Source organism: Centroberyx gerrardi, chromosome 18 (genome assembly GCF_048128805.1).
Source record: "Centroberyx gerrardi isolate f3 chromosome 18, fCenGer3.hap1.cur.20231027, whole genome shotgun sequence".
NCBI classification, from domain to species: Eukaryota; Metazoa; Chordata; class Actinopteri; order Beryciformes; family Berycidae; genus Centroberyx; species Centroberyx gerrardi.
The window spans coordinates 17553091-17577113 of NC_136014.1; the positions used below are offsets into that span (position 1 = coordinate 17553091).

A 24023-nucleotide genomic window follows, 5' to 3' on the forward strand; every position below is an offset into this window, starting at 1 on the left:
CGTGCGTGGCTGCATCTGCCTCTTTGCACGCATGTTTGTGCGTATGTGCGCAATGACAATGTCATCTTTTGTGGAGTGGATAAATTACTCAACCCACAGCCGACTATGACAATGAAGTCCTCAGTAATGCTTAAGCAGAGTGTTGGCTAATCTGTGATGGGGCCCAGTCCACTTTCAAAACTTCATGTGGCATACTGTTAAAGAAACTAAAATCCATATTGGCATCTTGCCTCCTTGGCACCATGACAAATACGCCAATCCACAACTGCAGGGCTTAATCCTGCCCTGAGCAGTTAAAAAGTGGGCTTTTTTTTAAGCAGCTGGGCCTGTATTCGTAAAGCATTTTATCTCACTCCCAAAAGTGGTTCTTGGTGGCAGTAGAAAGTTCTTGGGAGTTTCCACCGAAAAGCCATTCACAAAGCTTGTCAGGCTCAACTTATAATAAGGAATTCCTGGCTAAGAGAAGAGTTTGACATCATTGCTAACAAATTCTAGATTGATCACTGAACATTTTAGTTTAGTGCTTCCCAGCCCGTCGCTCATCATCCATGATCCCCTTGTTAATTTTGGAAGAATTCGTAGTCATTTGCAGAGCCTTATGAAATAATAAAATTCAATGTAATAACCAGGACAACCTTTGTTGGTTTATTTAAACGAGCAATTAGTGCTACGAGCGATGGAGAAAATACAAATTGGCCAATCAGGGGCCACTGCTACAGAACAACTGCCAGCACAGCTCAGCCAAAATACAAAATGCAAAAAGCATATTTCCATTAGTATTTCCCTGAATGCTTGAATCTGTGTGTTATTTCAGATGGTTGCACAGTAGGTTAATACAGTTGATCAACACTGCACACATTAGTAGATTGGCCTCATACTGACTTCCCCACGCCTCTGTATTCATCTCATAATGATACTGTAGGTGTTTGCTTCAGAGAAATAAATGTTTAATTGGGAGTGAAATAGTGTGCATCACACCGCTGTGATTTGTTTTGAGTGCAAAGTTTGTTTTTTTGGAACAGTTGTCTTGTCCTAGTTTTTCTAGTTGTAGATTTATTCCTATGGTGCATCTATTGTAGGTTAGGTTAGCTCTACATTGTCTTCAAAGAGAAAAGGGAGATTGATGTGCATCCTTCATTCTCGTCATTTAACATTGTGATATGGTGATAGAGGAACATGTCCATATAGCTATTGTGCAGTAGCTGTCATCAAAAAAGTTAATTAAAATAAAATAAATGTGATTTGTAGTTTCATTTTAGCTCAAGTCGCCTGGTGACCGATGTTCCATTGTCTTAAAGTAATTGCAATTTAAAATCTTTTGACATTTGTAACGATATTACCAGGGAGCGCGTTTTGGGAGGAATTTGCTCATGATTATATTGCTGTGAAATTAGCTGTGATGACACATTATAATACTGTTTATAACAGCGCTGTCACTGTTACAAACAATTGCACCACTGATCTGCTTTCTGCTTTCATCAGATCCAATTTGGAAGTTGTCAATCTCAACACTCCACAGTCGCAAATAAGTCAAAACATTGTAGATTGAAAGATGGAAAAATTTCTACAATTGGTGTGTAAGCCTATTTGCCAATTCAACATCTTAGACATTTTCTGAGCCTCCAGTACCTTTTGACAAACTTTCATCAGAAGCTGTAGCACCTGAAGGATGGGATGGGATAGGATGGGGAGCTTGTTTGGTACCCAGAGGAGTGTCCTTTTGTTAAAGCCTGTTTGAGGGAGTATGACCACTTGTCACCTACCGTCCCCCTGCCTGGCTAATGAGGAACAGACTGTACCAGCAGGGACCCAAGTCTGTCTCTCTCAAACACACACACACACACACACACACACACACACACACACACTTCCATGTATACACAACCACAGAACAAGAGAACATTGTATGACATCCTGTCATACAGTTGCAGCAGGCCAGCGGATGCTCCCGGGGCTCTTTGTTTATGTTCTTGCTCCTCCATACCTGTACTTGTATTTGCCTTGAGTTTGCTCTATACCAGTACAATTTCTTGCTTGTGTGTGTGTGTGTGTGTGTGTGTTTTGAATACACTCGACCCCTGGCCCAGAGGGTGCATAGAGGTTTGAAGATGTAGTACAGGACAGTGCAACGCTGTGCTCTTCACTATTCAAGGTCTTTTCTTCCGTCCCTATTGGAGAAAGCAACAAAGGGCCAGACGGTGTCCCGAAGGGGCAAGAGTTCCTCTCGTCTCCTTTTCCTGTTCCTCCTTTCTGTCACAGTGTCTCCCTCCTGGCTCGGTCCAGGCTCGTTGACAGCGCTGCCGAGGCTCAAGCAGCTCGGCTCAGCAGAATCGAGCAGGAAAAAATAAAGCGTCCTCATCATGGACTATTCTCTAAGGCTATATGGTGCCACTGCTCTCTCGCAGACTGAAATCAGGACAGCTAGAGACTCAAGGGTTCTCAAGGATTTCTGGGGCCTAGCAAGAAATCATTTTCTGGGAATAGGCACAAACTGTTGAGACGTCTCCAGAAATGAATGTGGCGGGGATTATTAGAGGTATGTTTTTAAGATAATTTAGCGTAATTGTGCCTTGAAACGGGCTCAGCTCATACTCTAGGCTAGATTGTATAGAACTCAAGTGATACATGAGATCTGATCCCTTTCATCCACATGAGGCACAGTGTGTTAAGTAAGATGCCGTCTACAGCAGATGATGGGCCTGATACTGTTAACATAACAAGAGTCGGCACCTATTAAGACCGGACAATTAGCCACTGTGGCTTTTGATCATAAGCCTATTCAAAAAGGGCTGCCGAGGTGAACTGCATGGTGAATAAACTACTCCAATGCGCCATGAATCATAAAAGCTGGAGTCTTTTCATCGAGTTGATTATGGGATTGAACTGAAGATGGTGGCGTTTAAGAAGTAACGGCTATTGAAATCCTCCTGTAAAAAGTGTTTTCTTCCTTTAAAAAGTGTTCTAATTCTGCCTCCCTTGCTAACAAATTAGATATTAATGCATCCCAGTGTGACATTGGGGTGTATGCTGTTTGAGAGTACAGAGCACAGTGTGGGCACTAAGGGATGGCACGAACAAGAGAACAAGAGTTTCACAGAAAAAAGAAAAATCATTTTCTAACCCCTGCCATAATATTTCAAAATACAGAGCAGGAGAGGGATGATTTGGTTTTTCTGTGAAGCCTGATGGATCGGACTCAAATGCCATCCATTACTGGACCAACTGCTCAAAACTGCCTGAGTAATCTGAAGTAATACTCCTTAAAATCATTTTGAGAAATATTGATGGGACCTGATACGAGCTAATACATCAAGAAAGACTGAATAAGAGCAAAAACCCTAACTATACCTAAAGAGGCTTGTCTGAGCGATATGCAGTCGCTGAAAAAGTATTTACGCCTACTTGACTCTCTGCATACTTTCTTGTACAAGAAAGTTATTTCAAAATGAATTCATATGGGCTTGTTGTTTTTTTCATCTGAGCACATCCTTTTCACTTTGAATATTGTAGAAATTTATGTGACAGTATGTCATTCAAACTCCAGAAATCTAGTCTGTGGTATCTGGGTCATTCCCCAAAGTAATAAAAAATATATAAATTATCACCCTGCGAAAATACAGAAGGGGCAGTTTCAGTGTTTTTCTGTTTTTTTTTCCTGTCCAATTTGATATGGACATTAATGAACAAATTGGACATTAAAAACTACTACATGCACTTGTAGTGTATGACTTAAGTCGAAGCAAACATGTTGAAATTGTACATGTAGTTATAGGAGGGTGAGATTTATTTATTTATTTAGTATTTTTAAATATCTAGGGATGAGGGGTGGACTGGGCCTGATCTCAGCAAGAAAAACAGAATTAAACATGTCATTAAATGAAAATAGAAAAGACATAGATGCAATCTAAAGATGGCATCAGAGAAATATATAAAATGTTTGACTGTTTTTGTCAGGGGGGAATTTTAGCTTGGATGAGGCAAAATTGGATGAAAACAATATAAACTAGATTTCTGTGCTTTTGTGCTTTACTCTGATAGAATAGGGGGATTTGTATAGAACTCAATCAAATGCAAACAAATGCATTACTGTTAAGAACTGTTGAGTATTTTTCACATCTAAAGCAATTTAGCCCAAATGACACATTTTCTGTTTTTTAAACCAGAGCCTTCTCTTGATCAAATGATGTACCTCAACAAAAATGTATAAATTATTCTTTTTTTTTTTTTTCTAGCTCTCAGCTCAAATATATCCCAGATAACTGCATGTAAAAATGATTTTGTAGTATAAGAAAATGTACAAAAACTCAAAAGGGATTATTTATATTTTTGAGCAACTGTATGTTCCTGTATTTTTGCTCACTTGGCAAGTTTATCTTCTCACTAGCAATAGGGTCAAGCATAACTGTTATCTTGGCTTGAGAAATCTTCTCTTTCCTAAAGGACCTTTTATGAATCCGTTTTTAAATGAGAAAGCATTAGCTGCACTGAGATAAAAAAAAAAAAGAAAAAAAAGTCAGTCATTCTGTGAGAGGATTTGTGCATGTGGCCCCTGGGGTTCTGAGCTGTTTTTGAGTCTTAAAGACTTGCTGTTGTTACTTGGGACCTGAGGTCGCAGGATGGATAGATTACATTATACAACAACTTGTGTTGACAGTGAACTCTTGACCATCTCTCTCCCTGTGAGATGCTGTATGTGGGCGTATTAAATGTGCAGAGTCAGAAACGGGGAGAACATTTAAAGTGTTTGCCTTATCAAAGTCAGCAGGGAGAGGAAGCTTATTTTTTTTCCTAAATATGTCTTACTGACACTGACTGTCTTACTCACAACAAATCATTTCCCATCTTAATTCTATTTGATTAATGCATCACCTCACGTAGGAATAGTCCTCAGAAATTCCCCTGACATTGTGAGCTAGTCTTCGTGTTTCAGGCCCTCTAAGTATTTTTCTGCAGAGTCAAAACATTATTGGGCGGACCAATATTGAGATAGCTTTTTGCCTGGTCTTTTGTGTGCATTCATTACGACCCATGCTCTTGCCCTGCTCGTCTTATTCTGCAGCAGGTTGCTCTTTGAAATGGGATTTCTCAAACGTCTCTGCTTATCAAAAGGCTTTTGTACAAGGAAAGCCATTTTGATGAGGCTTCTTGAGTTCCATCTGCTTCAGTCCTGCACCACTGACATTCCTCTTTCTCTGCTGCTTCAGAATAAAGGCACTCCATTTTTACTTAAATTCAGTATTAATTTTATCTCTCCCAATTTATTCCAATGAATAAAAAATTATGATATTGATCATCATTTAACTGCTAAATTTCTGATGACAACCGTCAAATTTTTTTTTTACCTATAACTGGGAAATTAGTTTAATTATCAAAAGGTTAACATAAAATGCCATACTGTTCATTGTTATTATTTTGTATTAACTATTTTATTACAACAACAAAAGCATTACGTGTCATTTTATAAAGAATATAATGGTTGTTTCATATTTATCATGAATTATAAGATCATCTGCATTTTTATTTTTGAAATGGCAAATGGCAGATTAATTAAGATTTCACTTTAACGCCCACTATACATGCATTCAAAATTTGATTGGGCTTCAACCACAGACATACTACTTTTTCATTCAATTTAAATAAGGCATATAATATCAATGAAGCTGAAAATGAGCATTAGAAGAAAAAAAAAACACATTTGCCTCATTTGTTATTAAATCCTTTATGGATTTTTCCACCCCGGCGAATAGAGCATAAGACAATGACAGAAAATATTTATCAAATAAAACATAATTTTCTAGTAATTTTTATGATAAAAAAGAATGTATTTAATTAATACAGAGTATGTTGTGTGGGGGGAAAAATGATCATGCACTGCTTCAATAAAAAGCATGAAGAAGCTGAAATTGTACTTGTACAGTATCTTTGCCAAGCAGAAGAAAAAACATTTTGATGACAGTATATTGAATTATTGATCCGCTACCATGGTTGTTTCTGGGTAATTAAATGTTGGTGGGAATTGATTGTGGGAAGTTTAAAAGAGGACAAAAGGGTCAAACTAAACACATCAATGTCCTTTCAATAATAGCCTGCAGTACTGAGCACCATGCAGCTTCAACCATGGAGTATCTTCCAGTTGGATAGAGATGCTTGGATGTTCGTTGACCCTTAGAAACACATTAATTATAAGAAAGAGCATAAAAAGAAGAGAATAAGAAAGATGTGTCATAAACTGATTACAAAATAGACAAAATTCAGTTTTTGTTGCATGTATATACTTCACAAGACAGACCCCCTCCCTCCTGAATCACATCATCTTCTCCCACATGCTCTTCCTCTGCTTGCTCTAAAAATGCTGCTGTCTTTAAAAAAAACAACAACAACAACAACAACAAAAAACCTTTCTACCCTTCCTCCCCGGCTGTCATTACCACTTCTCTGTCGAGTGTGATCTTTCTGCGGACACAGGAATATTTGTTCTACCTGCTGTGAGGGCATTTTCAAAATCTTTTTATGTCTGTGTGGGTTTGTTGTGTATCGGTGTGTTGTTTGTTTTCCTCTTTGGAACAAGTTGTGAAGAATAACACTGTAAAACACTGTAAAACATGTACGTTTCAAAACAAATTATAATACAAAGTAGCAGTATTAAATTTATGGGGTAAATATTGGAAAATGCAGTCCAATTTGGTGACTGATGCCAGAGTTAAACTGATACAATTACAAGTTAAGTTCAATTTTAGGTTTAAGAATCTACATTTTTTTTACGTTTCGTCAGCAAGGGAAATTTGCAATACAATAATGAATCTTCGATGATGTTTAGAGGACGATCCATCACAAAATGGCTGCCATGCTTTGCGTCTGCGCATTGTTCACTGTGACAAGGGCGTTGCTGAAGAGTCTTCGCTCTTAATTTTTACTTATTGGAGACATCAGCTCATCCAAGTTGGTGTGTTGCTAAAAAGGATATAGAAGATATGCATAAATCATGAGCTTATAAAGTTGTACCTCAAAAAATTAGATTTTTCCCCCCCTTTTTGCCTCAAGTATAAACACAAAATGGTGGGTCTACAGATACACTTGTAAAATACATGTTGAAGCCTAAAATGGCTCCAAGTTCAGTAACCAATGGCACGCTCTGTCGCCCCTGTACAGCAGCCTATCACAGCTCGGTGAGTGATGCGTTTACTACTTAGTACAACACATGGTGAAGATTCACGGCGCGCTCTGATAGGCTACTGGAAAAGGCACCTAAGGACACCATTGGCTACAGCAGCCAGAGCCGTTTCATGGTTGTGCAGGGTTACTAGGGTGAGCAGGAGAATTGGCACAATTTTCATACCCCCTGTGTAGCGTTCTGCATTTCAACCAATCATGAAGACCCAGCATGGGGTGTTATTATTGTGAAATGCTTTGGGGGAGGAAACTATGCATGTACATCTTATCGCTGTTTGCAGTCCATGATATACTCCACAGCTGTAGCGTACTCTGCCCCTGTGAGAATTGCTGTGTAACTCCAACAAAACAAACCTTACCGCTGTTTTACCCCTTTTGTGCGTATATATGTTGCAGAAGTAGACGGTCCTCGAGAGATTTTCCTTTTAGAAGTATTGAGACGTTTGGTCTTTCAGAACCGCCGAGGTCCCATTGAACGTGGCGGTGCCTCACCACGCTCCACGCCAGACCAAAGAATGGGAACGCCATGTGCAGTTTCATGGTCCCCGGTGGTGATGAGTTGTTCTGGGGTGCACGCCGATCCACCCCCAAGACGCCATAATTAGCTTTTCCATCCGCCATTCAGGTGTGTCTGCATAGCTCTGAGGGAGGCAGCCATTGTTTGCTGACAACTGGAGTTCTCTTTCTCCCCGTCTCCCTTTCTCCTTTCTCTTTATTCTCGGGGCAAATGGATGGCATGCAATGTGGCAGATTGGAGGTGAGAGCCATATCGGTCGCTGGAGACTCACTAATGCAAACTCCAAGTACTGTGTATTCACTATTCACAGTCAGTGCCCACACAGTAATCAGATAGCTAGCCAACTGACAAGTAGCAGTGGAGCGGAATGTGGAGAGTGGAGAGAGATGGATGAAGGGCAAGGCTAATGCCAGCCATTGTGTTGTGTGTGCATGTATATGGCTCACTCTAATGATGCCGCTGTACTCCTAGTCAAAGTACCGCTGACATATTGTCAAAAATTGCATCTATTATTTTTCTCCATTTGGCATTCAGCATGTTTAATAACCAGGTTATTTCATTTCTGGCCATTAATTCCCTGATACGATAATTCTGACAAGGATGCACTGCTCAGAGAAAAGGCTTTTTACCAAAGCGGCGCTTCTGAATTGCACCTTATTTGTCATATGTCTTTATACTGTATAATTTCAGCCACTGAATTAATTCAGAGCTGAGCTCCCGGTGTCAGTCAGGAGAATGGAGGGAGCTAAATGAGTGGATATTCCAGCCAAATAGAGGGGCGAGTGTCATCCCAGGTTAATTAAATCCCTGCTTTGAGTCTGGCATGAACACAGACCCCTTTCAGGATGATAACGAAAAACTCCTTTATTTCAACATGGGTGTCGCCGGTGCAATCGCTAGCCTTATCAGTTTCCCACATTAAATGACTAGACGGTTGTGTAAAACACACACTCATGTATATACACACACACACACACACACACACACACACACACACACACCACTCACACAAACATACACCTTGCCCATGACATTACTGACAAATAATGACTCGGCCCTGATGCTGTTGAGTCCACCTAGCTTAAGAAACCGGTGTCCGCTTTTTGGCCCAATGTTCCAGATAAGCCCCAAGGTCCGAGTGTCCCTTACCACTGATCTAGGGGGGGATTTGCCACCTTTTTGGTCCTAACCTAAATCATCAAGTATCTCACCCTGCATCAGTGGTTGGGGCCACATTTTATCTCCTTCCAGCATGGGATATGTGCCTTTGTTTTTTATGAACACAGACCGTGCTTTGTGCCAAAAACCGTTTGCTATGCCTTGCAGCCTGCGGTCCCTGTGAACCGCTCTGCCCCAGCTAAGCCACAGCATGGAAGACGGCCTCCTCTTTAACCATAATGGTACATATCTGCACATTCTTGTGTCTCTGGCATACTATTAGAATCTCACTCGTGCTCATTTTTGGTGGCGTTCTCAATAGGAGATTAACAGAGCTGTACTGTTGGTCGTCCCCCTCCTAGAGCTGTGGAATAGTTGCTAGTCTCCCGCTGATTTTCACTCTCAGCATCCCCTCATGGTGCCTCATTAAGACACAGAGAGAAACAAGCGCCTCCGACCCAACGCTACAGTAGGGCTAGGCCTAACGCTGTGCTACTACACCACATTATACAACACACTGTGTGTACTGTGGCCTTCAACAGCACTCCACCGGTCGCTCCAAGCATTGTTTTCTCAGATTGTGTTTCGTCCCTGTTTTTCTAGTCTTTTTCTTTCCAGGGTGGCAGTGGGGGGAGCGGGGGGAGGGGTGACTATTTTCTGAGAGAGAGAAGTGGGTGTTGGGATTTGGGGATAAGCAGTTGTTTTCTCATTGAGTGACGTTTGAAGGTCAACTTTACCCTGGGTAGGGCACTAGTGAGAAGCCAAAGAATTTTATTGCAATATGAATAATGCATTGCCAGTGTCTCTGTTTTTCAGCCCACATCTCTTTTAGTTGGCTGTTAATCTTATTCAGCGGCCCTTCGTTGAATTGCTAGTGCTGCAGTGTAAATTTACACAAGTCAAATACAGTCAAACTTCTCATATTAATCCTAGCTATTAATATCAAATGCATGAAGTGTGAATATTCCCAGTTCTATCATATACAGTAGCATGCCTTGGGTCCTGCATACTCAGTATAGAACATGTGAGCTAATTATTCGTATTTTACATGCACATTTTTCTGCTAATTCTTATTTTATATGCACATTTCTTTTTGCCTATGCTCAAATGTGTGATGAACTGTGTACATTTTGTTTCCTCTCTACCATATAATGAACATTATTGTGCTTAAGACTGGACAGCAATATTGTGTTCTACAAATCTGCACATTTCTATTGGTTGTTCTGTTTCTTGTTGCCATGCTATTGATACACATGTATGTATGGAAGAGAGAGAATTCTAAAACCGAATGTGGCGTTGTCTGTTTCTTTTTCTTGTTCTACAGAGATGTTGAAGGAGTTGAACCAACAGCGCAGAGCGAAAGAGTTTACAGACCTGAAAATTATTGTTGAAGGCAAAGAGTTTGAAGTCCACCAAAATGTTCTAGCTTCCTGCAGCTTGTATTTCAAGGACCTGGTGAAAAGGTTTGCCTTCGCTCCCCTCCCACCAGCTGTTGATCCAATCTGTTCTTTTCGTAGGGCGCATTTGTGTCGCTTTTTTTTCCCTTCCCCTCTCTCTCTTGCAGGTGTGTGAAGACTTTGGTTCCTAGCACAGGGCCAGCAGCCATTCCTTCCTCTTCCCGCTCAAATGAATGTATCTCAAACCGGAGAAAAAGGTCAACCCTCGTCATTACCTTTCCTCCCCATGTAGAGCAAATTAACCACATTTCCATTTTAATGAGCAGTGAAAACGTTCCATGACTGGGGATCTTTTAAAACTCACCAAAGGGCCTAAACAAAAGAATCACACATTCTTACACGTTGGGTGGTAATTTGCCAAAGCGATGGTGTCTTCTGTGGGCAGAGGGATTTTTTTTTGTCTCCCAAGCTGCCATATTTTTCTGTTGTTAATTCTTGGGTTTTTGTTGAGGAAAACATCCTTTTCATATGCTAATAATTCTTGGTTAGTGCTATGAAAAGAAGTTTCAGAGTCATAAACAAAGGACAAAACAAAAGCACATCTAAGACAGCTTACTGAACCACTACTTTCACAGGTTAATACCACCCTTCACTAATGTATTCATTTGATGTGGATCTAAGTATTCCCCTATTACTCTGTCCTTCATACACCATGTTTTTTTTTTTTCGTCATGGGCTGTTTTGTTTCCGTGTGTGTGTGTGTGTGTGCATGCGTGCGTGTGTGACAGTTATAGATCCTTTAGATGAGTGTTTGTAGATGTGTGTGTGTGTGCATGCGTGACTGTATAAAGGCTGATAGAGCAAGTGTGTCTTTTTTTTTTTCTTCCTTTTTGTGTTGGGAGGGAATACCATAATTCCCTAATGTCCTCATCCTCACTTCAGATCCTTGCAGGTGTTTTCGGCTTGATTGAGAGCCCCCTGGACCCAAAGTTGTTTTTGCCGCCTTGGTGTGTGTGTGTGTTTGTTCTCCTGTGCGTTGGCGAGAGAGACGACACGGCGCCGCAGACAGAGACAAACGGAAAGACACACGGTCGCTAGCGGTAGCCGTAAAAGCCTTAGGGAAGTTTGCCACTCTGCCCTGCAGCCATGCCTCCTCCGCGGCGGAGGCTCATCAGAGAGCGCCGCGCTGCTTATCAGCCGCAGCGGCCTGGGCAGCCAGAGCGCCGCTCTTCACTCTCGCCGATACGCTTGTTCCTCCTGAATGGGGACGGAGAATAAGAGCCGAGGAAGACCAGAGAGAGAGAGGGAGAGAGAGAGAGAGCAGGCTCTGTCAGAGGTAGAAAAGCCGCGGAGCCGCGTCTGTACTGAGGCCCACTCATCTCCATGACGTGCTGCTCGACTACACACACACACACACACACACACACATGCCCACTCACACACACAGCATAACAAAAAAAGAGAAGACAGAGAATCTTTGTTTTTTGACCTTGACAATAGCACAGAGGCATCCTGGGAGACTTAAGTCGCTTTGGAGAGAACTGAAGACCCCATGCTGGTCAACCTGTCTATCAGATTGTCCCGTCTGTGCCTCTTATCCAGGATGTAGCTAGATCATTTATGCGTAAAGATGGGGCCCCGGAAAGACACAGGGGCTCCCAGAGGAATGGGCTGAATTTCATCAAGCTCATCCTCATGCCTGCTGCCGCTGCTGCCTATATCCTCTGATTTTTCCTGTTTAATTTGACAGTTTAATAGAGCAAAATCTCATTAATTGCTTAATTAATTGTAAAACTACTTTGATTTATTGTCATAGCACTGTCATTTTTCACTGAGATAACATCTAAAATAGAAATTTTCTCATCCAACTTCACACTTTGGTGAATATTTAATGAATTTGTTATACTAATTGTTAATTTTCTCAGACATCACGGGTTTGACATAATGAAGTCATGACGATCAGCATATGCAAACACGTCACCGCCTCCGACGGCGGCTGTTGAATTTCTAAGGCATGTGTGGCACCTTGACTTCGCAGAAACATTTCCTACCAGACAGAGCAGTCGCACGAGAATAGATGGGCGCCGAAAGGTCGACAAGAGGAGGAACAGGCAAGGAAAGAAAAAAGAAAAAAACAGAAAGGAATAAAAGAGCAGGCGAAGAGAACAAGAGAGGGGAGAGGGGAGCGGAGGAAGCCATTTTGGTGGTGCCTCCGAGGTGTCGTGCGGCCAGGCGGAGTGTGTCGCAGCGTCGGTCGGAGCGGAGCAGAGGGAGCCAGAGGCCTGTCTGTCACTGAGTTACGGCCTCCCATGTGCCACTCGGGTCGCTATCCGGTGCAGCTGGAATTATGCTGATGCCACACATGGGCCGCTGCCGTTCTCATCTTTATGAGGTCGAAGGAGAGAGAGAGAGAGGGAGGGAGATAGAGAGATAGAAAGGGACAAAGAGAGAGAGAGAGAGAGACCCTCTCCTTATATGCTCTCTGTCTCTCGCCCAGCTCCTAAAGAAGGTATTCACTGCTGTCCAGACTCCCTGTCACCTCATTGTAAACCACCAGTCGGAGTGTGTATGTGCTTGAAATAGAAAAAATCTGTTTGTGTGTGTGCGTGCATTGACATAAAGAGTGTGTATGTGCATGCGTGTGTGTGTGTGTGTGTGTGTGTGTGTGTGCAGGAGGCAGAGGCATAATTCTTGTGTGTTATCCAGGCAGGCTGCCATCAGTCAGGGTGAAAGTAGAGATGTAATCCTGGAGGGTGAGAGAGTGCACCTCGCACTTACTTTCCCTGGCCTACCCACACACGCTCATAAACACACACACACACACACACACATCAACCAAATGACTCACTTAAGAAATTAAAGGCTTAATTGGCACATAAGCCCAGTTGGCGCTGCATGTAATGGTAAAGTAATGATGTAAATTCATGTTTACAATTTGAAAAATAAGTAATGTTCATTTCGAAGTTATGTTTCCTCCCCAGCAGTCATTAGTTTTAACAGAAGTAGTTAAAATGTAACCCTTAAACTCTAAAATTACTGCTTTTTCAGTTAACTGCTCCGCAAACACTCACATTTTATGATCGTTTTCCGTCCTTAAAGGAAAATTCCAAATCCTGTCAGACAAATTCTTGGTTTTTGACAAAATCTGAACCTCTCTCTCTGTCTTCTCTGTCTTTCTGTCTCTCTCGCCCTTAAAGCATCCCGGCCCCCTTTTACAGCGTGTGTTCACTCAACCTGCCATCTCTACCCCATGATACCTGAAAGATGTAATGCCGCTCCCGAATGTGCGCGCACGTCTGCACTCGCCCCCACCCAAAAAAACCTATTACCCTCCCCTCTAAAGGGCCGATGCACGGAGCAGGGAGACGGATCATCTCCCGTAATTCCATTTTACCCCTCGGGATTTTCCAATAAGTATTCTCTGCAGCCATCTAATTTATGGCCACTGCACCTCCGCACCTCGGTAATGCAAAAAGCGCCGAATCTTTGAGCGGTCCTGACACGCGCTTTTTTCGTGCCATTTGTTTCTTTCCCTTTCTCTCTCTCTCTCTCTCTCTGCCGACCCGTGATTTCTTACACGTGTGTGTCAGAGGGTGTTATGACAACGAGAGAGCTGGGGAGCTGTGTTAAAGCCCATTACAGTGTCAGCCCTGAATGAACAGTGCAGCTGAGCCCTGAGTGCACTGTTCACCTCTCCTCTACTCCGCCTGCCCCATTCAGACTGCGAGGAAGACTGGGCGCGGTAACGCTCGCCTCACTTTTTAGTCATCCACATGGTGCCAACTAGTTCTTTTCAACCATAAAGACGAAGGCCTCGCTCGATCTAGCCATACAGTGAGCACGCCAAAATTGCTGTAGCCAAAAGCAGCCCCAGTTGCAGATTTAATGGACAGTTTACTAATCAGTGTCATATAAAAATAAAACTTGGAGATGGGAGTTTTAGCCCTTTGCCATTTTTTTTTGCCGTCGTTCCCTGAGATATAGGTGTATTTTTTTTATTTTTTATCAGTCACCTGTATCAAGAGTTCTGTCAATCCAATGTCCACTTCTTGGGGTTTTTTTTATGGTGCGGCTAGCCCTTCACACTTGGATGGAGGTTTGGGCTTTTAACTTTCCACCTGTCGCCCTGTCCTTTTTGTCCTTCTGAGTATTTGACATGAACTGGACTTGTTCCAGTCAGATAGCCTTGATGTTCCCTGTATGCAACATTGCAGCCTCAATACCAGGAAGCAAACGCGTGCAAAACTTGAGTTACACCGCCGATAAAGCAAACACATTATCTCTTTATTTTTTTTCGATTTGATTCCTCATATCTGTAGTGGCAGAACATATAAGTGCAACCCATTTTTCAGCACAGAAAGTGTAAGCATCGCATCCGAATGCGCCTCTATTTTAGCATATCTAGGTAGTGTATGTACTTCCACAGAATAAATGGCTTTGTAAGAACAAGCTAAATGTATTCCCTGTAAAATGGGCTTTTTTAGGTTGAAGGATGTATTAGGAAGCTGTGTGTGTGTGTGTGTGTATGTGTGTGCTCCCCTCCTCCCTCTCTTCCTCTGCTCGCCTCCATTTTGACAGTCTCTGCTGATTTTAAGACTTTTTCTCTTGAATAAGTGGTGCATTTTTCACAAACAAATTTCTTTCCCTGAGTGTGCCCATATTTTTTCCTTATCCTCTCTCTCTCTCTCTCTCTCTGCCTCTCTGCCTCTCTGCCTCTCTGCCTCTCTCTCTCTACTTCTCTTCTGTCCTCCCTCCCTCTTTCACAATTTAAATTCAAGTCTGCAATCAGACGCAGCATAAATATCCACCTCTCTTAGAAGCTCCGGAAAGTCATTTCCATAACAAAAGTGCTCAGACAAAACAAACTGCCACTCTAGCCGGTTCCAATTGCACTAATTGACCAGGTTGATGAGCATGCTCTTGTTTTATTTTTATCTCTTTTTTTATTTTTTAAATTTCCCTTCTCTTTTCTTCCCCACCTCCCTCCATCGCTTTAACCCTGGACAACACTCCCCCTCCCCCTCTTTCTGTCTTACTACCTGCCACCACTGCAGGGCTTTGGGCGGAAAAGGGCAATAACACCATGTGGCTTTTTGCTTTGCAGGAGGAAAAAGAGTAACTGCCTTGGTTTTTCCAGCCAATGTCCATCCAGAGACAAATGCCATTGTCTTTCTTATTTTTATTTTTTATTTTTTTCGTTGTCCTTCTCCCCTCTCACCTCCTGAGTGCGCTCTAAATGACAACTAATGTCTCAGTTCATATACTACAGGCTACTGATGATTATTGCAGCGGGGACAAAGGCTCTGTTTAGGTGTGTTGGTGGTTTTGGTGGGGGGGGTTATCTCTTATTTAAAAGACCAAGGCACAGTCATGGAACAACCCAACCCCTCCCTCAGAAGGATGGCTGCTGGCTCCCTGTGGAAGAACTGTCTCGCCCTGCCTCCCTCCTTCCCTTCTTCCTCTCCTCCCTCTCTCCCTCTCTCCCTCTCTCTCTCTCTCTCTCTCTCCCGCGTCTTCACTCTAACCATTCCGTCCATCTGTCTCGTCTTGTTTGTTTGGCTGTCTGTGTCTCACCAAATGCTGACTGCTTGTCACGATTTCTAATGCAACAAACTGACTCCAGCAGAAAAGGAAAGCGACACGCACACGCACACACACACACACGCACACACACACACACAGAGAAAGAGACAGACCGTTATCATTGTGCTGCCATGAGTGACAGAAGGAAACAGCCTCCATCCATCTTAATGCCGGCTACTTTTCATATTGTTGATGTCGATAGCCGCGGGGAAAAGACACAGTAGCGGGAGCATGCGTTCTGTGGGGCATTGATTCCATTTATTTTGCCCTTGAGTGGATTATTGTTTCACATGGGACATTAAACATGGGTGGTGAGGCGTTATTTAACGCTCTCATACCTCCCCGGGGGGATCCTGCATGTGAACTAATCTCGGCCATTTGATCCCGGTGAAGTCACAGTGTGGCCCAGTTCTGAAAGCAGCCTCCAGTCCTCGCACATCTCAGGTTCTGCATTAGGAGGGGATATCATATTCTATTTAATTTGCCCATCCAAGCACTCCCAGGCAGCCTCTTACACCGTGCCAGTAGGAGTGGATATGCTGCTTTGATATACAACACACACACAGCAATGATACAGGCACAAGAAGAACAAAAGCTCTCAAACACAAGACACTGTAACTACCATGAGCCGCAATCTCTCATATGTCAATGCATGTATTGTACTGTCACTCTCTTTCTCTCTCTCCGTTTTCTGTCCTGTAGTTCATATGTACCCTGCCATGTATGCATGTCCATCTCTAATACTATGCATACATGAAAAAAATACACACGTGAAAAGCATGCCTTTTGGATATGTCATTTTTTGCCCTACAAAGAAACAAAGCAATAACTTTTGTTTGCCTAATCTTTGTTCAGAAAGTACATTTTGTTTCAGATGCAGCACTAAAGTTGCATACAGTGCAAATCTGCTAGCCCCATAGACAAGTAGAAACCATCCAAAGTTCTGTTCCTTTCCCTTTTCACTTTACGTTGTTATCTTATTGTGTAATGATTCTCTTATTTTCTCCCCACTCCTGTACTGGCCCAGGTTGGGTGTGTGTTATAGGTGTTTGTGTGTAGCCTACACAGTATCTGTCTCCCTATCCTGTTTTTGTTTTTTTTTCCTCCCAGAAACCCTTTAACTCCCCTCTCTCTGCCATGATTGGTTGGTCAGGTCGTCAGGGGAGACGAGGAATGGGGAGAAGCTGGAGTTGAAGATGAGCAACATCAACGCAGATGTGCTGGAGCTGCTGCTGGAGTTTGTCTACACGGGATCGCTGGTCATCGACTCGGCCAACGCCAAGACGCTACTGGAGGCTGCCAACAAGTTCCAGTTCAACACCTTCTGTAAAGTCTGTGTCTCCTTCCTAGGTAGGAACAGCACAGAAAACAGGAGGCGTTTTATTAGTGTGTACAAGTGTGTGTGTTTGGTGTATACGCTATATTGAAAGTGTGTGGGTGCGTATATCTGCAAGTGTGTGTGCCGGTTACATCAGCTGTTCCTGTTTAACCTTTGCTGATATGTGCAGTATCCGCCGCCGCATGTATTTTCAAACATTGCCATGCTTCCTCACTATGCACAACCTTACAGAATGTGTTGTGCAAAGCCTAAATTTCCTCGCCGACTCTGGCACAACGCGCTCCTTTTTGTCAGGTTTCCAAAGCTCGCAACCACTCATGTTGCTTAGTGAGAGAATTCTGCCTGCTAACACTCTCAGCTGGGCACGGTGCCTCTGATCTTGTCCCAGTGGGCAGGACGAGGCACCGGGGCAGATTTATAAAAAGGTCAGGGAACAATTGTCACTTAAATGTCAAATCATCTGGCCTGAACCATGATGGAATTGAAAAATACCAAAACAGATTGATGCTTGGACAAGGTAAGGAAAGTGGAGGAGGGCAGGTTGCGGGTGGGAGGGTGTGAATGAGACGAGGGCAGGGCTTCAGGGGAACCCAAGGGGTAACATGAAAAGCAAATGGCATGTCCCAGATTTTGTTGGGTCAGGCGACCAAAAAGCTGCAAATGTCAGGTTTTGCATTCCATTTAACAGAGATTGTTTTGGATATCCATAACACATGGGATGTAATGGCTGGATGTTAGCAAAAAGGTCAACGCCAGGAAAGGAGTGAAAAGAAAGTAAAGAGAAACAGCAGCCACATTATTGATTTGTTTTTCTCCATTTGGACTGAAATACGGACTTGTAGCTCTGCAGAGAAGACAGGGAAACCATTTGTAGACTTCATTGCCATTGAAACGTCAATCCATTCTTCCTCGACAAGATTCATGACATTTCAGCACATTAGAAGGGGAAAAATACAGGCACAACAGTGTGTCCTTGAGCAAAGAGAAATTGATACTGTGTCAGATATTATTGAAGTTTGTAACAAATACACTGAGGAGAAATAGCAAACATCTCCTCGACCTACTTCTACCACTTCTTCTTTTATTCAGAGAACTTCAGATTGAGGCAAATAAAAAGTCGCTCGTATTGTACCTCACTTGCTCTTAAGTTATTGGTTTGTGGCCCTAAGCTCAGAAATATGAAAATCAATCCTTTAATCAAAGTTCTTTGGAGGAATCACTTTCGGTGTGAATAGCAGAAATCATAACCTTTTTTTTATAACCAGAAGGTTTACAAGTGAACCAGCAGCAAGTTCCATATTTCAGCTCTTATTAAGAATGTGGCCTTGGTAGTCAGTGGCAGTGGTTTACAAATATTTTCCCAGAGGTCACACATTTTATGAAATATTTTGGTCGTGTTCTTCTGATCCAAAACTGGTTTTACAGGCTATTTTGCAAGCTGATCTAAGAAAATAATTAGAATAATGTTTTTAGGTGGCTAACTGAGCTACCAGCATGTTTTACTCAGATTGTCTCGCATTGCAGAAATAAATGTAAGAGTGTAAAGTTCTGGCAACATAATATTGGCAATGTCTTAAAGACTTTTTTTCTCCAGAACAATAGGGAACTTGTTTAAATTCTCCTGCAACCCACCATCCAGTTAACACACATACACAAACACGGCCTAGTGCTGTGACACACGTCCAACTACAAATGTGTGTAAACACAGATGCACATATGCGTGGACGCTTGCACGCAAACACACACACACACACTGAAACAGTACGCGAGCACACACAGTAAAACCCTGTCTGCTCAGTCAAACGGCATAACAGAGGCCCTTTTCAGACAGCCTTTTGTTTTTCCCCTAACCCACACTTTGATGCAGCGTGAAGCCTGCTTTTATTTGGTCTTTGGGTTGGCCTTTGTTTTGTTGTGATTTAGCAGATGTTAGGTGACCTTTACTGGGTGATATTTGTTTTAGGAAGGGTCAGTCTGTCTGTCTTCATTGATAAAAGTCCTGGCGTCGCCTCCCTTTGATGGCTGCTGTTTAATCAGGCCTCTTGCAGTGGCCATTGACCAGGGTGATCCGTGTGTGTGTGTGTGTGTGTGTGTGTGTGTGTGTGCTACACTCCCAGCACATCCTGCTCTTTGTGATGAATGGTGATGTGCAAATGATGAAACATTTGAAACTAAAATTACAGACACACTTTAAATGTCTAACTTGAATTCTTACAAAAAAAAACTTTAGACCATAATATAAGCTCTGTCCCTTCTGGCGTGGCCATCAGGTAGTTTCATACACTCTTGGCTGTGTGTGTGTGTGTGTGTGTGTGTAGTAGGCCCAGAGATCTGACAGGACTTCTTTAAAGTGGCCCAGCTAATCCCAAATCCCGCTCCCCACCATCCACTACCTCCCGCCTGGGCTGTGAGCGATCGATTCCCCTTGTTGTTTGTCCCTGGAGCTGTTTTGAGTTATTATACTCGCTCTCCCTTAGTCTCAGGCAGATACACACCCGATAGGCTATGGGTCTGCGCTCCCTCCAGCCTCCTTTTCAGTCTCCCTAGCTCCCTGGTTCTGTGATCTTTTTATGGATGTCTGAACAATGGTTTTTTTTTTCTGTTTTAATCAATCTGTCTGTCTTTGTCTCTTTTTTGTTTTTTCTCTCTCTCTCTCTCTTTCTGTTTCTCTCTCCCCATCTCTTTCTTCAACCTTTCTTCTTGACTCCAGAGAAACAGTTGACTGCAGCTAACTGTCTGGGAGTGCTCGCTATGGCTGAGGCCATGAGTTGCACTGAGCTCCATAACATGGCCAAAGCCTTCGCGCTGCAGAACTTCCCCGAGGTGAGTCGAGCATCGTTCCCCGCTGTGACTCGTGACCTGGCCCTCCGTCAGCCTTAGCAACACAAACGTATGAAGGCGCTCGGTGAATAAAACATCCAGTATTGTGGCACAACGGCACCGTGGTCACACCTAATAACAGAAAACACTTTGAAATGATGGAAGGTGTGAAGCATGTGCAGCTGTGTGTTCACACTGCGAGCCACTTGGTTGATGGGTTGCTCTATTCTGACAGATTGTTGGCAGTGCGAACGGCTGCGGTTGCATCTATGTTGTGTTGTCGTGCAGCTACGAAGTTTTGAACAGGCACACTGCTTTGGTATTGCCTTTGATGAGGTTACATCGTTTTGACAAGTTAACATAGTCAGCGCTAATGAAGTAGCATTAATCGAAAATAAACAGAAGAAAAATCAATATAATTAATTCAGAGCTTACCATCGACTCGAAGATGGATGCAACCGTTCTCCGAGTTCTCCTGCAGTCTTTCAAATAAAAGTTTGAGAGAACTGGGAAGCCTTGAATGGCTGAAATCAACTTCTCATCCATTTTGCACTTCAAGTTCAAGTTAATTTATTTATATAGCCCTTATGACAAGCATGTCTCAAAGGACTTTACAGCACATCTTGCCCGTTGTGATAAATAGTGATGTGTGTGGGTGATGAAACATTAAAAACTAAAAGTACAGACACGCAATCTTATATGCCTAACTTGCAGTCTTATAAAAAAAAATATAGACAATAACATAAGCTCTGTTTACTTGCCAGGCAGAACTATTGTTCATGAAACAAACTCACAACAAGGAAGCACACAAATCTGATTGGCTGTTGATGACTGCAAAAAATTCAGCAGTGGCCAACTTTTCTTGGTTGACAAGATTGTTTACCGTCACAACATCTGCTGAGTTTCCCTGATCGCTCAGCTCTCTAGGAAATGAATGGACGTCCGGTGACTTGTTAATCATTTTGCTCACAGTGTAATCGCACCTTTGTTTAGAATGAGGATATAGCTATAGTGGGACCTCAGTTACTTCCTGGGCCCCTATTAAATAGCAGTAGAGTAGATTGCGAAAAATTTGGATTGTTGAATTGTCAGTGAATCCAGTAATCTAGATATCAAATATACCTGCATGTGCACATATTCCAAAACAGCCTTCACAGTATGTTTGGGTTACAGTGCTTTTAATTGAAAGCATTTCAAATAATTGTGATCTAATCTCTGCATATGTCGTTCGCTGTGCCTCTAGAGATAGTTAGCAGTCAGATGGTCATTTTGAGGTTTTGAAGTTTCTACTTTACTTACTGACTCGGAATTTGACCAGTTGAACGTGTCACTCTCCAGGTGGCGGGCCAGGAAGAGATCATGAGCGTGTCCAAGGAGGACCTGGTGGCCTATCTGTCCAACGACAGTCTCAACACCAAGGCTGAGGAGCTGGTGTACGAGACGGCCATCAAGTGGATCAAACAAGACCCCAACACCAGAGTACAGGTAACGGAAGGGGGGCGATGACGAGGGAAACAGTTTGGGAAGTGTGTGTCTCTGCTCTGCTCCGGCACTGCAGTGTTCTTTTCCAGAGTGAATACACATTGTATGTACGCCGTGACACCAAAAAAAGTAAGATAGAACTCACGCTTGTTATCACTGACAACAGAGATATGTCTAGAGAGCTGTATTAGTGTAGTTCTCAGTTTTTGTATTAGTCCTGTCTGCTTCAAGAGGAGCACAGTACACAGCAGAGAAAAAAAAAAGAAACCAGACAAGTGACTTCATGTTCTCTCTCGGTACTGTTCATCAACTGTGTGCTTCAGATGCAGCCTAACACAGCAGTTGTGTATAATCCCAGGAGTGCTTTGCCCTCAGAATGCGCTCTATTCTTAGTTTCACTTCATCTGTTTATGAAACACTGTACTACAGCTTTAGATAAAACCAACAACAACAGAGACAGCCACAGTCCTCTCTGAGTCGTTCTAATGGTTTTCTGACTTATATGCATGTTTCTAGAGGCTGTTAATCATAATCAAAGGTTATATCCCTAAGATAAGTATTGACACCGAAGCACAACAGGTCAAATTTCAACAAACGTGGAGTCAATAAGCCTCAAGGTCAGCGCATCAGCTTCAGCCCACATTCATGAATATGAAAAGTAAATGGATTGCACAGTAGATAGATATCCATCCATAGGGTAAAACCTCAGGTCATGAGATTTTTATGGATTCAATCCCGAGACCATGAATAAAAAGCAAGACATGATTTTGCTTTTACTTTAAAGTCTTTTATAGCTGTTTAAAAATGGAGGTGAGATTATTATCAGCTAAATTACATCGCTCCATCACTGGAAGCTTCCCTCATTCAGAGTGATGTCTTCTCATCAGGCGGCGAGGGTGAAACGGTCTCATATTAGCTGTATCAGGTTCGGCTACGGCGCAAACCACCGCAGTCAATTTTACTTTATTGGCACCTACTTCTATGAGGCGCATAAGTCAATATTTGAATTTTCATATTTCGGATTAAAACATTTATCGTTTATCATTTGACATGTGGCACTATAAGATTATGGCGAAATCCATCAGGCTTATTGGACTTTTTGCAGTGGAGGCTTTTAGAGCGCTGAGTGCAATACAAAGCTTAAGGATAAACAACAAACAGCCCACTGAGTCATTCGAACCAAACAGCGATGCCTATCAGGACTGAGAAAGACGAGAACACTTGTTTATGCAGGTGTGAACAAGTGTTGAAACCATAGAAATTGTATCTTCCTTTTTTTAAATAATTTTTCATATTGGTGTCCAGAGTTCTTCCCCAGATTTTATGACTGGTGCGTTGCCAATGTTATCAAACACTCATACTGATGTCACATATACTGAAATGGGCACTTGTGGGATGACTGATGGGAAATTTGACTTGGTGGTGCTGCAAATTCACAAGGAGGCACAGCGAGACTGATGCGCAGTTTTCAGGAGAACATAGGATCTCTGTCATCAGCGTCAAAAACCTGACTCCAGCCAGCTCCGTCCAGCGGAGTCCTGCAATCTCACACTCTAATGGAGAGGTGCAGAGGTGAGTTACACAGATGAAGTAGAAGGGGGGAAAAAAAAAAAAAAAAAAAATGGATGGAACGTTTTACCGGCTGTCTGAACAACTCCCACCGCATTGGTTCCCAAGAAAAGAGACCCCAGTCACCCCGTCTCCAGAGAGAGAGAGGGAGGGAGGGAGAAGGAGAGCTGGAGCAAGAGAGAGAGGGAGAAGCAGAGCGAAACAGACAGATAGAAACAGCGAGGAGTGATTGAGAAAAGAGAAAGAGAGAGAGAGAGGGATGGTGAGAAACTGAGAAGAGAATGAATGAAAGAAAGAAAGAAAAAGAATCCTCTGTCCTAATCTGATTCAACGGTTTGTGCCTCTGCGCGGTGCCATGACATCCAGGCAGCGGAGATGTGATTGAGCTCTCGGTCAGACATCGAATCTCTGGGCCATGTGTGACCAAAAAAAAAAAAAAAAAAAAAAAAGAACAACATCAACCAAAACTGCTGCTAGGGAAGGAGAGAATAGGCTCTTTCCATCATGCCACAGGAGAAGGTTATATGACCCTAATGGCTGAGTTTACACGCATGGTCCAGCACAAGTTCATCATTTTCAGCCTCCCTCGCTCCGTCCCTGCTGTCGTTTGGAGGAAGAGAGCAGTGGAAATCACTCCTCCAGAACCTGTGACACTTTTTAATGACATGTCAGGGCAGAATGTCACAGCACTGCTGAAAAACTCCGGGGGGGGGGGACGCTTTAAGCTGTGAGCTGAGTTTGTGTGAATGCGTGTGTGTGTGTGTGTGTTTGTACGTCTTGTGTGTCCGTGCACGCGCTGTTGGTTGTAAGCTGCAGGCTATAGAGTGGAAAAGTGGCATATTGAAGGCGCTGGGTAAATAATATGCAATTTTCTCTCTCCGCTATGCTGTCACTAACATCCGATGGCACTAGGAAACAGCGCCCGGACATCGCTTAGAGACAGAGTGAGAGCATTTGAGCGTTAATAATGGGTTGGTATGAGACACGA

At 42.8% G+C, this 24023-nt stretch overlaps 1 protein-coding gene across 1 annotated transcript in view; it reads left to right on the forward strand.

The window, feature by feature from the left end:
* Positions 1-24023, forward strand: part of klhl29 (kelch like family member 29) — a 195649-nt gene that overhangs the window by 117479 nt on the left and 54147 nt on the right. The window contains exons 6-10 of the mRNA XM_078289746.1: positions 10170-10308; positions 10410-10499; positions 16979-17175; positions 19875-19987; positions 21323-21469. Coding sequence (XP_078145872.1) covers positions 10170-10308; positions 10410-10499; positions 16979-17175; positions 19875-19987; positions 21323-21469 — 686 coding nt within the window. The remainder of the gene's footprint in view (positions 1-10169; positions 10309-10409; positions 10500-16978; positions 17176-19874; positions 19988-21322; positions 21470-24023) is intronic.